This window comes from Macrobrachium nipponense, chromosome 17 (genome assembly GCF_015104395.2).
Source record: "Macrobrachium nipponense isolate FS-2020 chromosome 17, ASM1510439v2, whole genome shotgun sequence".
Classification (NCBI taxonomy): Eukaryota; Metazoa; Arthropoda; class Malacostraca; order Decapoda; family Palaemonidae; genus Macrobrachium; species Macrobrachium nipponense.
Window position 1 is genome coordinate 6,479,215 of NC_087210.1, and position 15,000 is coordinate 6,494,214.

At 34.5% G+C, this 15,000-nt stretch overlaps 1 protein-coding gene across 1 annotated transcript in view; it reads right to left on the bottom strand.

Moving 5' to 3' along the window:
- LOC135196484 (roundabout homolog 1-like) overlaps nucleotides 1-15,000 on the bottom strand; it is a 695,873-nt gene that overhangs the window by 157,866 nt on the left and 523,007 nt on the right. The window contains 2 exon segments of the mRNA XM_064223337.1: nucleotides 4,324-4,809; nucleotides 5,904-6,173. Of these exon segments, the coding sequence (XP_064079407.1) occupies nucleotides 4,324-4,809; nucleotides 5,904-6,173 (756 nt within the window).

Here is a 15,000-nt window from a genome sequence, read left to right on the forward strand (position 1 = left end):
AAATCTTACATCATTATAACATAAAAATAAGCGATAAGAACATGATTCGTTCAAAAGTAGGATCAAACTGTCTAGAAAGATATAGACATATATTAAAATAATACAATCCCAAGACAAAAAAAAATAAATAAATAAATAAAATCGGCAACTACCATACTAAAAAGAAATCAAATTCCTAATATAATCCAAAATTACATCCTTAATAAAAACCGAAATTACATCCTTAACAAAACCGAAATAACATTCTGAACAGAAACCAAAATTACATTCTGAACAAAAACCAAAATTACTCTCTTAACAAAAACTCAAAATTACATCCTTAACAAAAACCAAAATTACATTCTGAACAAAAACCAAAATTACTCTCTTAACAAAAAATCAAAATTACATCCTTAACAAAAACCAAAATTACTTTCTTAACAAAAAACCGAAATTACATTCCTAACAAAACCAAAATTACATTCTGAACAAAAACCAAAATTACTCTCTTAACAAAAAATCAAAATTACATCCTTAACAAAAACCAAAATTACATTCCTAATAAAAATGTACTCGAGCCTAATTTATGAAAGTTCTCCAATGAACTTCGAACGGAAGAAGCTAATTAAGGGACCGTTCTTGCTCTCAAATAAACACGCCGCCTCCTCTATCAATTACTGGAACCGTTAGGGAAGTGTTCAGGTTGAGTCATCCAACATACGTCTCTCTCTCTCTCTCTCTCTCTCTCTCTCTCATTTCCTTCGCCTTCCTCGTGATGACACCATTTTATAATTGTCATTCTTTCGATCAAACGACTTTTTAATGACTTATCATTTCATTTTCCTTAGGCTCTCTCTCTCTCTCTCTCAATCCATTTTCACACCTTTCATTCCCAATATCCTATCTCTCTCTCTATTTTTTCAATCCATTTTCCATCTTTATCCGTCTGTTCTATTACGGCCTCTCTCTCTCTCTCTCTCTCTCTCTCTCTCTCTCTCTCAATCCATCTTCATCTGTCTCTTCTACTACGTCTTCTCTCTCTCTCTCTCTCTCTCTCTCTCTCTCTCTCTCTCTCTTTTCAATCCATTTTCATCTCCCTGTTCTAAGGGCTCTCTCTCTCTCTCTCTCTCTCTCTCTCTCTCTCTCTCGCATCAACGCCGTGTGAAGTTCGTCACCTGCAACTGCTTTTGTGAGGTATTCTCTTTAACCCCAACAGTAGTCCCCCCCCCCCTTTTTTTTTTTTTTAACTTCCGTAGGGGATGAATAAAAGGACATCAGTCCTATCGATAAATTAATGCTCATGTAGACCTATTCGTCTCGAAAATTTCGTTGGATTCTTTTTACTTTTTTTTTTTTTTTTTTTTTTTGCTTATCTTTTGAAAAGGGGTTAATTGAAGCACACCAGGATTTCCATTTATGGGGAAAAATATGGTTCATTTTTTCGTTTACAAACCGGATGCAAGAGCACTGGAAAGCTTACTATATGTAGATACATACATACATTCGTACCTACATACATACACACACATATATCTATAAAATAATATATAATTATATATATATTAATATAATAATAATATACATATATATAATATATATATAGATATACATATATAATATATTATAAATATATAAATATATATATATATAATATATATATTAATAATAATAATAATATATTATAATGTAGTATGTAATAATAATAAATATTATATATATATATTATATATATATATATAATTATTTAAGTATATATGTGTGTGTGTATACACACATATACGTATAATATATATGCTTTAAGCTACAATGTCCCATCATATACGTTAACCGGAGGAAAATTGTTTAAAGTTGATAATAATTCGTCCTCTTGTGGATTCGAACCAACGGACAGAGGACAAATCAGGACTTCAGTGACATTCACATATAACACATACACACACACACACAGTATATATATATATATATATATAATATATATATATATATATATATATATATATATATATATATATAAACATCTTAATATTGTCTAAACCTTGGTTATTTTTTCAACCGTTTAATTTCTACGCGTTATTCTACTTTTTTTTTTTTCGTAAATCTTGATCAAACAATTCTCATAGAGAAATTCGTGAAAACTCTGCTAAAGCATCACAAACAGTTCGTGTGTTTGTATATATTTTTCAGATAATGCTGAAAGAAGGCCATTGCCTAACGGTCAAGTCGTCTCCTGATTATCTGTTTTCCCATTTAACATAAATCCACACTAATTACCTTCTGTTTTTAATTTTAAATCGACATACATCCGCTGCAATCACAGAGAAATTAACTTCGTCAATTAAGCGTGATAAATAATATTACTTACTGCCAAAGTTATCATTGTTTTCTTCTCGTTTAGCAGGAATTATCTGACTGCCTCATTTCATCCACTGAGAAATACGCAATATATTTATTTTTCTTACGAATTTCTGATTCGGAATGAAGGATAGTTTGGCGAGAGAAAATACAACGAAAACCACTCAATTTCAAAAGTTATATAAGAAAAAGAAAAAATCGACAGTTTTTAAATACGCTTCGTAAAATAAATACGCTAGGTGAAAAAAATCAACAAACAAACAATCAAAAGAAAGTGAAATATTTAGAGCGCACAAAGCAATGCACAATTATCATGGAAACCTTTACACAGAAAAACGACCGTAGTTCACGAACATGAGCCATGGAAAAATGTCTCCCTCGCCCCCCAAAACCTAAATGTAGTACTGAGTTGTTAAAAAAAAAAAAAAAAAAATAAAAAAAAAAATAAAAAAAACCTCTATGTCCAGCAGAAAAAAACCCATAAATAAATGTACCAAATGAAAATAATTTGCTCCAGGAAAGGTCTACAATAATGGAAATAGAGCAAATATACAATAATCCAAAGTTCGTAATATTTCGTTTAAATTACCGTCTGTAACCTAGTTATTGACGTCACGCAACTTTTCCTTAGCTTTCAAGTATATTACTGGTTCCTCTTTGAACGGATTTTAATTTATTAAACTGAATTACCCTCATTTTAATAGTCTTTGTATCACGTCCGTATATAATACGAAACAAGTAAAAAATGCACCTAAGTTTCTTCGGCACAATCGAGTCTTCTGTACAGCGTATGATAAGGCCATCAGAAATAGATATATCTTTCGGTAGTCTCGGTATAAAACTGTATTGGCCGGCCCGGTGGTCGCTTATCCTATATCGTTGTCAGACGCACGATTACCGCTAACTTTAAGCTTAAATAAAATAAAAACTAATGAGGTTAGATGGCTGCAATTTGGTATGTGTGATGATTGGGTGATGGATGATCAACATATCAATTTGCAGCCCTCTAGCCTCAGTGTTTTTGTAGTTCTCAGGGCGGACAAAATAAAGTGTGGACGGACGGACAGACAATAACGCCACAATAGTTTTCATTTACGGAAAACTACAATCGGATAAAAATCTGGTAGAGTATTATGGAAGGACTTTAGTTGAACAGGCGATTAAGCACCGATAAAAAATTTGATCAATATTTCAGGACTTCGAGAAATTCATGAAAATTTCAACAAGAATGGATCTATTTCAAAAAGAGTTATATTAAAAAATCCTCTAAAATCATGTTATGCTTCAATTAACAAGCAAAGACATTTAAATGATAAACAATGAGAAATACGACGCATGTAAAATGTTTATAGGTTTTTAGGACGTCAAATAAGTGGCAATGTGTTTACAGGCTGCTCTATGAGCAAGAGCCCGTGCTAGCATAAAGCCAGCTTAGTAATAAACAACACTGGTTATGTGTAAGTACGAAAGATACCAAAAAGCGCGGGCAGAAATCTATTAGTATTCAACTAATGCCTTGAACCCTACGGACATTATTATAGAGACCCCTGACATGAATGAATTGAATCATAGTGCACCTGCCAGCTTTTTTTTTTTTTTTTTTTTTTTTTTTTTTTCTGTTTCAACTTTTAGACCTTTTAACTGTCATTTTCCGTTTCATCGAAGAATAACCTCATAGGTCCCCGCGCTTGGCCTTTCGCCTAAATTCTATATTCTGCTCTATTCTCCTTAATTCGTTATGTACGTACGTGTAAAATTAGAGTGAAAATGTGTGGAACAAACAAATATGGCGAGTGATCTTAATAATTACATTGGTTTGACATTATCAATCGGTCAAGATTTCTTACAGATCTGGAGTGCAATCGTCAGGGTACTTAGGTGGTTCAAGTAAGAGCAGAAAGCTTTATTTTTCTAATCAAATCATCCCGCGAAAATTAAGTGGAAAAACTAACCCCCCTACGGAGACAACAAGAAAAGGGGAGCGAGACTTACTGGTGATGGTGAGGTCGCCGTTCTTGTTGACAGTCACTCTCTTCCCGTCGGCGCGCACGGGCGCCGTGCCCCTGTACCACGAGAGCGTGGGCATGGGCGGCCCCTGGGCGCGGCAATGCAGCGTGGCGTGGGTGCGCGCTGGAAGCGTCTGGTTTGCCGGGGGCATGCTGATGAAGGGGGGCGGCGTGTCCTTCGAGTTAACCACGGTGAGCCACGCCCTCCCGTGGGCGTCTCCCGCCTCGCTCAGAAGGGAGCAAGTCCAGGAGCCCCTCTGCTGAGCGCCCATGTTCGACAACACCAGGGTCCCGTCGTCGGACACCTGGGCGTCCTGGCCCTTCCAGCCGGGACTCAGGGGCTGCTGGGGGAATGAGGAGTGCATCCACACCGGGATGGGCGTGGGCGTCCCTCTACCGTAGCACGGAAGGCGCGTCGTTGTGTTGACGATGACCGCCATGTCGGTAGGGCCGGAGACCAGCTGAGGTGGGTCTGTGAATTTTAAATGAGATAATGTGGATGAACACAAATCTTGAATCAAAGTTTATACAGTTCAGAAGTCTCAATTATAAGTACCTATATTAATTTAGGTCTTTCAAGAAACCGATAATTAAATAAGTGAATATTGAACTTTGAGAAATGTCTCCTTCTCAGTCTTTTAAAGGTTTCTTAATAAAATCAAAAAGGCTTTCAGAAGCTACAGCCTAATTAATCTGGGGCTTTTAAAAAACCGATAATTTAATCATACTGAATTTTGAAGAAATATCTCAGTGCTATTCCTTTTAATGTTTCTCCTATTGAAGTGCAAAATTGAAAGGCTCTCAAAACATACATCTTAATTAATTAAGAGCCTTTAAGACATCGCGAATTAATTAGGAGTTAGAAAGCATCTCAAAGATACGGCCTAATTAATTTGGGACTTCAAAGAACCCGAGAACTAAATCATGTGGGTTTCGAATTTTGAGGAAATGTTCCAATACTAGTCTTTTCAAAATTTCTCCAATTTAATTAGAATTTTAAAAGGTTTTACAAGCTACGGTTTTAAATTAATTTAAGGCCTTTAAGAGAGCCTTTAGAAGCTACAGTTAAATTATTATAGTGCATTTTAAAAACATATTTCAGAAAATATAGTTAATTCAACCGTCTGTTGAATATTATAAATACTAAAAATACAGTTAATTACACTGTCTGATGCCTATTAAAAATACCAAAACATATAGTTAATTTAACCGTCTATGCATATTCATAAGTAACAGATATGTGGCTGATATTCAGACGTCTAAAATATGTTTAATTCAACCGTCTGATGACTATTTAAAATACAAACAAATTTATTTATTCAACCGTCAGATGACTATTTAAAATACAAAAAAAAAAAAAAAAAAAAAATTTGTGCCGTTCGATGACAATCCATACGTCAAAGATATTTGGCTGATATTCAGACGTCTAAAATATACTTATTTAGGTAATGTAATCTTTTGATGACCATTAAAAAAAAAGGGAAAAACATATTCATCTTAACAGTTTGATTAATATTCACACTAAACAGATATTTCGGCCAATATTCAGATTAAAGGTGAACTCACCGAAGACAGTGAGCGTCGCGTTGGCGTCCACTGTCGCCACGGCATTTTCAGCCTGGCATATGTAGACGCCAGCGTCCTCCACCGCCAACTGGGAGATCTTCAGCGACGAGTCGAAGTTGATCAGACGGGCTCTTCCGACGGGCATCCGCCCGTCGTGCCGACGCCACACGACGTGCGGGCGGGGAGACCCGCCCGCCCGACAGTGAAGCACGGCTTCTCCGCCCGTCACTCCCGTCACGTCGTTCGGAAGGCGGACGAAAAAAGGGCGGACTGAAAAAAGAAAATAAAAAGGGCGGTAAGAGACATATTATAGAATGATTACGAGAATAAACGGGTATTTTTAAATATATATATATATATATATAGATATATATATATATATATATATAGATATATATATATACATATATATATATATATATATATATATATATATAATATATATATATATATATATATATATATATATATATATATATATATATATACATATATATATATATATATATATATATATATATATATATATATATATATATATATATATATATATATATATATATATATATATATATATATATATATATGTATGTATATATATATATATATAGTATATATATATATATATATATATATATATATATATATATGTATATATATTGATATATATGTATATATATATATATATATATATTATATATATATATATATATATATATATATATATATATATATATATATATATATATGTATATATTAGTTTTAATTATTCAAAAACTTTACGCCCTTAAATTAACCGATTATTTGGGAGTAACGAAGGACGAAGAAAGGGCGAATTGAAAAAAGGACAATAAAAGAAATAGCAGAATCAGTATAAGGCGTCTTACGATGATAGCCAGGCGCACGATAATGGCAAAACTTAACTTTAAATAAAATAAAATCTACTGAGGCTAGAAGGCTGCAATTTGGTATGTTTGATGACTGGAGGGTGGATGATCAACATACCAATATGCAGCCCTCTAGCCTCGGTAATTTTTAAGTTCTGAGGGGGGATAGAAAAAGTGCCGACAGAAAACAGTGTGGATGGACAGACAAAGCCGACACAATAGTTTTCCTTTCAGAAAACTAAAAGGTTTGATCAACATATCTCGATAAACTTTCTTGTAGGTCGTATTCTTGAGCCGACCATTTTAGCTTAACGATTCCATTACTGGACTCATTCCCATTGCAGAGTAATATAAACTATATGCGCATGTATGTATGCATGTATGAATACCCGCATGCATCGATATGGTTAATTTTCAAATACCCGGAACTTTTACACAAGTTCCGTATATAGAATTATTATTAAAATATTTGACGCCCTTGAACGTTAGGGAAAATACTTAACCACAGGTAATTAAAGAACAAAATCCCTGAGGCTAAGCAGTCCTTACGAAGACCTGCTACGCTACTTTCCTTTCTTTTGTATTTATTTTTCCATCTGTGATTTGTATTTCATGCTTTCATCTCAAACTCAAAAAGGCATTTGGTTCTGTTCTACCCTGCCTTACGAGTTAGTTATTTGTTGCTAAATATTAACATCACTTTGATCTTCTGTCAGATCTAAGAGGTCTAGAAGAATGTTTTCTAAACGTAGCAAAAAGGAAATTATATATATGTATATATATACTATATATATATATATATATATATATATATATATATATATATATATATGCAGTATATATGTGTGTATGTATGTATGCAGAGCATAATTAGTGTTCGTTTATTTGGTATTTTGGTCTTACCTTTTACTTACCGTCTTTCTTTCTTAGATGTTTCAATTTCTCTTTACTTCAGTTTAGGTAAGATATGTCCGTCCCTTATAGTGATTTTGAAATTGTTACTTTATTTATTTTTTGTGTTTTTCATGAGTTATGTTAAGATATTTGTGTAAATTGCAATCTTAAAGGCGCAATGATGTTGAGAAACACCGCTGGGAAAATAAGCTGTTGTTTTTTTGATATACTTGCAGCCTTTTCTTAGATGTTTCCTTGATAGTTAGTGTGTGTGTGTATATATATATATATATATATATATATATATATATATATATATATATATATATATATACTATATATATATATACTGTACAGTATGTACAATGTGAAGGAGCTTTTTCGGGGATGAGTGGACACCACAAAGAGAGAGAGAGAGAGAGAGAGAGAGAGAGAGAGAGAGAGAGAAGAGAGAGAGAGAGAGAAAGCTGAAACCATCTACGCAAAGATTAGATTAATCAGACATTACCAAGGCGTCTTCGAACTTCCAGATTGTCAAAATAAAATAAATAAAAGTACATCGCCTTCATACAAGAGACCAGGAAATTAGGAAACCAGGTAATATTTACCTGACGGAAGAAATACCCAAACCTACCTAATAAAAAAAATAAAAAATGAAAAGAAACATAGATTTAAGAAACCAGGTAATATCAAGCTGTCAAGGTGTTCCTGATAACCAATTTCACAAACCCCTTATATTTAATCGTGTTTGTGTATGTGTGTGTGTGTGTGAGTGTGTGTGTGTATGTATGTATATGTATATGTATTATATATATATATATATTCTATATATATAAATAAATATATATATATATAAAATCTCTTTTTGTTGTTACCTGATACTATCAGAACCCTTACAATTGGAAATCCAGGGTAGGAACGAGAGAGAGAGAGAGAGAGAGAGAGAGAGAGAGAGAGAGAGAGAGAGAGAGAGAGAGAGAGGGGAGAGGGGGGGGGGGGGGGGGGGGTGTAGCGAACAAAGTAGATAAATGTAGCACGAAAGTTACCAACTTCCATTTCCACGTAATTGTTCCGGGGTCAAACGTAGGACCGCCTCACAATACCGTTTATTGGAAGAGAGAAAGAGATAGAGAGAGATTTGAGAGGTGATTGCGGGGTGAAAGCTGCTCTCTCCACTAATTATATTTCTCCCTCCTTACACGAAATGGGAAACAGAAAACCGATTTTCCTTTGGCCTTTTGATTTCACAAAATTTTTGTCTCAGGTGGGTTTTCTATGGAAGTTAATCAAGAGATCTTTGTAAGTGGGTCATGAATATCTTATTTGTCTCACGCCATGTTTGGTAGTCAAGCATTATATCTGCGTACACATAATGCCAGTCTGATTACTATTACGAACTGTACACATACACAGACACACTATATATATATATATGTATAATCTAATTCTGATTATGTAAGGGCAATTGTCTTTATATATCGCTATATCCAATTGGTGGAAATGTGTGTGTGTGTGTGTGTGTGTGTGTGTGTGTGTGTGTGTAAGATCTCAAGCCATACACCTTCCAGTTAGCTTGAGATGTTGTGAAGAACGCTGAAAGTTTATGAAGTCATGTGATAAACTTTCCAAATCAGCATGAAGGGATATGCATCAATAATAATGATTTGAAGAATAATGATATTTGCGTCGTATTTCAAGCTCACACAGCATGAGGATTGAGATCTTCAATACGAAAAATACAATGTTATTCCATCCAAGGACCTTCCATCCACCCAGGGACCTTCCTTCCATCCAGGGACCTTCCTTCCAATCAGGGACCTTCCTTCTATCCAAGGATCATCCTTCCTTCCATCTAGGGACCTTCCCTCCTTCCTTCTATCCAAGGACCTTCCTTCCATCCAGGACCGTCCTGTCATCAGGACCTTCCATTCATCCAGGGACCATCCTTACCTACCCTCCTGGCCCAACGGCGTCTGGAATCTCCGGTTGAATTAGGCTACAAAGACGTCGGTCATTTGCATATAATAACACTCTTAAATTGCGTCATCTGCATAGCATAACATACTCCCACTCCACTAATTAATCACCTTTCCCTACACCTCATGCTGTAATTTAACAGCAACAGACCCCTTGAACCTAACAACAAAAGACACACAAGGAAAGCATCGTTCTAATTTAGGAGACGTGTATTTTTTCCCAACCTCTCGGGTATTCTTCAGTGTTCCTTAAAGATATAAGAATTGATATTTTCATATAATGACTAAAAAAAAAACAAGCAATATTGTTTACAAAAACTGATACTTTCAGTTTAAGATCTTCCTCAACATTCTATATATATATATAACGCAATCAAAGTGGAAATATAAATCGAAACACAAAAAACGTTCACTATTTTCGCATTTTTTCTGGGGATTTTTCATTTTGAGGATTCTTTCACTATCTCCATTGAAAAAGATTTGTAGATGTCTGCTGGAATAATGCTAACGAAGTGCAGAATTGATTTCATACAAAAGAAATTTAGTCATATTATCGATAGCTGTACATGCATGGAAAAATTAAATAGCTCATTTCTGTAGTAAATCCGGAAAACTAATTTTGGGGTCCTACATTCCTCGGGTACTTAATCAAACCCTGATCTCTAGTTTTTAAACTATTAACCTTTTAGTGAATAATTTTTCATCTAACAGCCTTTTTCCATCGCCTTGTAGACTACATATATATTATAAAATTTTAAAAATTTACAATTTTGTGAAATTGTTATAATGGCAAAATTTCTATAGGCTGAGAGTACTTAATGTCCGTGATAAATGTTGGCACAATATAAACAAGGCGTGATTCGACCTCCAGCTTACTCGGGACGCGTGCAAGATTTTTCCCTCGCGCAGAAGTTGTAAACATTAAATTCCTACCTTTTAACGTAAGTTAAAACGTGCTAAAATCTACAGTCAAATAAAGCGTTGTTTCACCAACGAAAATTAAAATAAATACGCTATATTCCATGAGAAATTATTTTTCTGTACTGTTTAACATGCACATTATTTACTTTCTACATTTTCATTCTAATAAATATATCATAAATATCCTATCCTAAAATTCCTGTATCTTTAACTCAACGCGAAACAACTTTTTCAGACCTTTTTAGGCTCTTCCATAGAGCTTTCCTATCCTCTCCCCCACCCATCAACAATAATAACAACAATAAAAAGGAGTTTTCAGGCTTACTCCCCGATTAAGCAGAAATACTCGAAGAAGTTACCAGACGACAAGGATATATATACGAGAAAAAAAAAAACAATAATGAAAAAAGTCCAAATAAATTTAAAAGGGAAACTGCGTCCAATAAATATTTTAGAAAGTCTGAATAGGCAGCATTTGCTAGAGTCTCTCTCTCTCTCTCTCTCTCTCTCTCTCTCTCTCTCTCTCTCTCTCTCTCTCTCTCTCTCTCTCTCTCTCTCTCTCTCTCTCTCTCTCTTTATACCATAAACCATGTAAAAAATCATATGGCAACCACCCAGCAAATAGTGAAGAGTTTCCTCACGGGACAAAGAAATACCATTGCTCTATGATTTGTTTGCTGCCTCAATATTTACAGAGTTTTAAAGAGAATTTACCATTAACTCTAAGAGCTGGAACTGATACTGAATCTAATTGAATTTTTTCCTTCTCTCTCTCTCTCTAAAACACAAATGCTTTATTTAATTACATTCCCTTTTGGGAATAATATGCCCCGAAGAAAGGTGGTAGAAATATTAGATCAAACGGAACCGCATCGACTCATATGCAAATGATAATAAGGACCGTTATCTCAAAAAGAAAAATAAATAAACAAAAATAAAAAATAGAGCATCATTGCAAATAAATGGGGTGGACAGAATAAAACACAATATCACTTATAATTCCTTGTAATTATTAACTTGTTATCCATTTCATTATGGCGGTTGTCCTTACTGAATATGAATAGCGCACAATACACTGATATATATATATATATATATATTATAATATATATATATATATATATACATAGCATCACGTTGTTTTATATACTTCGTGATCAAGTTATTCACACACACACACACACACACACACACACACATACATATGCACCCATCTTCAATGCCGGTACAGCCTTCCTAGGCCCCTCGCTCTTGATATACATTTTCAATTTATTATTCAACTTGTTTTTTTTCTTCCACCCTCCTCCTCCTCTCGCGTCTAGCGAAAAGCCCAGGTCATCCTCTCGAACAAGATGTCTCTTTAAATACCAGATCCCCTCTCTGGCGCCTTTGTCATCCAAGCGAACGTATAAAGGCTATAAAATAAAAAAATAAAATAAAAAAATACTATTTGACTTTGAGATCTTCAGCTGAGAGCACCATCTTTGCTTAGGGCTATTTTATTTAACCTTTTTTTCCCTCCTTCTGCGCTCGGAGGGCAATTATATCACAAGTACCCTTCCCTCTCATTTTCACAATTTTTATCTCTTAACCTACAGAGGTTCAAGTTGCGAGACAATTCACTCCTTGCGGAGCGGGTTAGAGACAAGGCGTTGTATGGGGCATATTCGTATACATAGCTATTACCAAGCGCAGTCTTTACCCTGGTCTTTAAATTGCTCCATGCCCTTAAGCGCTATGTAGCTGCGCTGTTGTGTGTGTGTATATATATATATATATATATATATATATATATATATATATATATATATATATATATATGTATATATATATATAAAATTTCGAGTGGAGCGAAGTAATACTGAAACCGGGCTCATTTCTGGCAGCCCGGAACCGCCCGGCCATAACGCTATTCAAATGGTCATATCTGCAAAAATATTGAAGAGAAAAGAAAAATGCTTTTGGCCAATAAAACCTTACATCTTTAAATATCATCCCGCATAAGATTTATTTACAAAATGTCATAGATTCCCATTTAAATGATGTTAACCCTTTGATGGTTTAACTTGAAGATTCGTCGCAAGTTATTGCATTTTAGGGGGCGTCCTAATGATACGTATGTGTGTGTATTATATATATATATATAGATTATATATATATATATTATATATATACATGTATGTATATATATATATATATATATATATATATATATATATAATATATATATATATATATACATATATATATATATATATATATATATATATATATTATCATGCACACGCATATATATACATATTCATATACTATATAATACATATACTTCTTTTTACATCCCAGTTCTTTTAGACTATCAGAAAGTCTATGTATATTACAGAGTAACTGTAAGGGTAACTGTCCAATCATTCAAAAGAGACAAGCTTTACTTCAAAGAAAGTTTGTTGGGCAAGACGTTCAAAATCTCGTTTCGTGCAAGGGAGAGTCAGTCCCTCCATGCCAACATTCTCCAATTTCACTCTTGATCGCCAACCTATCATCTTCAATTACTTCCACAAGACCAAACCACCTCAAAGCACTGAGCACTGATCTGACTCTCAACTACACTAACCATTTTACCGCATTTTATTTTTTACTTATTTCCACGCAAGCAGACAATACAGTCACACATACATACACGAACACACTTAAAAACATGCATGTAAATAAATACACATACACTCACACATACACAGACACACACACACACACACACACACATATATATATATATTATATCTATATCTATATATATATAATATATATATATATATATATGTATATATATATAAACACACACAATACATATATATATATATATATATATATATATATATATATAATATATAAATATATATGTATATTATATATATACACACATAACATATATCTATTATCTTATCTATCTATGTATATATATATATATATATATATATATATATATATATATATCTATATATATATACATTATACATTATTGCGTGTGCGTGCCTCAGTGTAAGATACAGCAAAGCAATTCTTTACGAACTAAATTACGAGGACTGGTTTAACACCAAGTTTCCAAAAGTTTTATTGTAATACAGAAACGAACGAAAAGAAAAAATAAAGAATAGAGGAACATCGATTTCCTATAATATTTCACCCGAGTGAGCTAAGACCCCGAAACGAGATTATGGACGAAGTCTTGTCTCTATTCAAGCATAAGCTCTCAAAAGCATTGCGCTAGAAATCCTCTTTTCCTCACGTCCAAGAGGCAGCCAGGAAGAAGAAGAAGAAGGGGGGAGAAGAAGAAGATGAAGTAGAAGAAAGGGGCCAGGAGGAGGAGGAGGAGGAGGAGGAAAGAAGAAGAAGAAGAAGAAGAAGAAGAAGAAGAAGAAGAAGAAGAAGAAGAAGAAGAAGAGGGGAGAAGACGAATGAGAAGAAGAATGAGAAGGAGAATGAGAAGAAGAAGGGAGGAGGAGGAGGAGAAGACAAAGATGAAGAAGAAGAAAGGGGAGAAGAAGAAGGGGGGAGAAGAGTAAGAAGAAGAAGAAGAAGGGAGAGGAGGAGGAGGAGGAGGGAGGGAGGAGGGAAAGAAGCGGAAGGAAAGAAAGTAAGAAGAAGGAAGGAAGGAAGGAGGGAGGAGGAGGAAGAAAAAAAAGGAAGGAGGGAAGAAGAAGGGGAAGAAAAAAGGGAACGAAGGAAGAAGAAGGGGAAAGAAGGAGGAGGAAGAAGGGATTTAGGAAGGTGAAGGAAAACGAAGAAGAGGAGGGAAGAAGGAAGATTAAGGAAGAGGAAACGGAAGGAAGGGGGAAAGGGGAAGGAAGGAAGGAAGGAAGGGGAAAGAAGAAGGAAAGGAAAAAAAGGAGGAGGAAGGAAGGGAGGACACGGAGGAAGGAAGAAGAAGAAGAAAAAAAGAAGAGGAACAAGAAGAAGAGCGAGAGAAGGAAAAAAAGAAGAAGGAAGAAGGGGAGGAAGAAGAAGGAGGAGGAAGAGGAGGAGGGAGAGAAGAAAAAAAGAAGAGGAAGAAGAAGGGGAGGAGACGAAGAAGAATAAGAAGAAGAAGTAGGAGGAGGAAGAGGAGGAGGAGACGAAGAAGAAGAAGAAGAAGGAGGAAGAAGAAGGAGGAGGAGGAAAGGGGGAGGAGGAGACGAAGAAAAAGGGAGAAGATAAGAAGAAGAAGAAGAAGAAGAAGAAGAAGAAGAAGAAGAAGAAGAAGAAAACTAAACATCGTTCTGAAACATCTTCCTTTTCTTGAAAATCTGTTAGAGATATAGTAATCGTCGGTTTTTCTGAAGTATTTCCTCCGTGTTACTGTTTTATGATTTTCTTTTTTGAGTTGCTCATCTTGAATGTCTTGAGGTGCAACACTTGCTGTATTAGTTTTGGTTCTATAGTGGT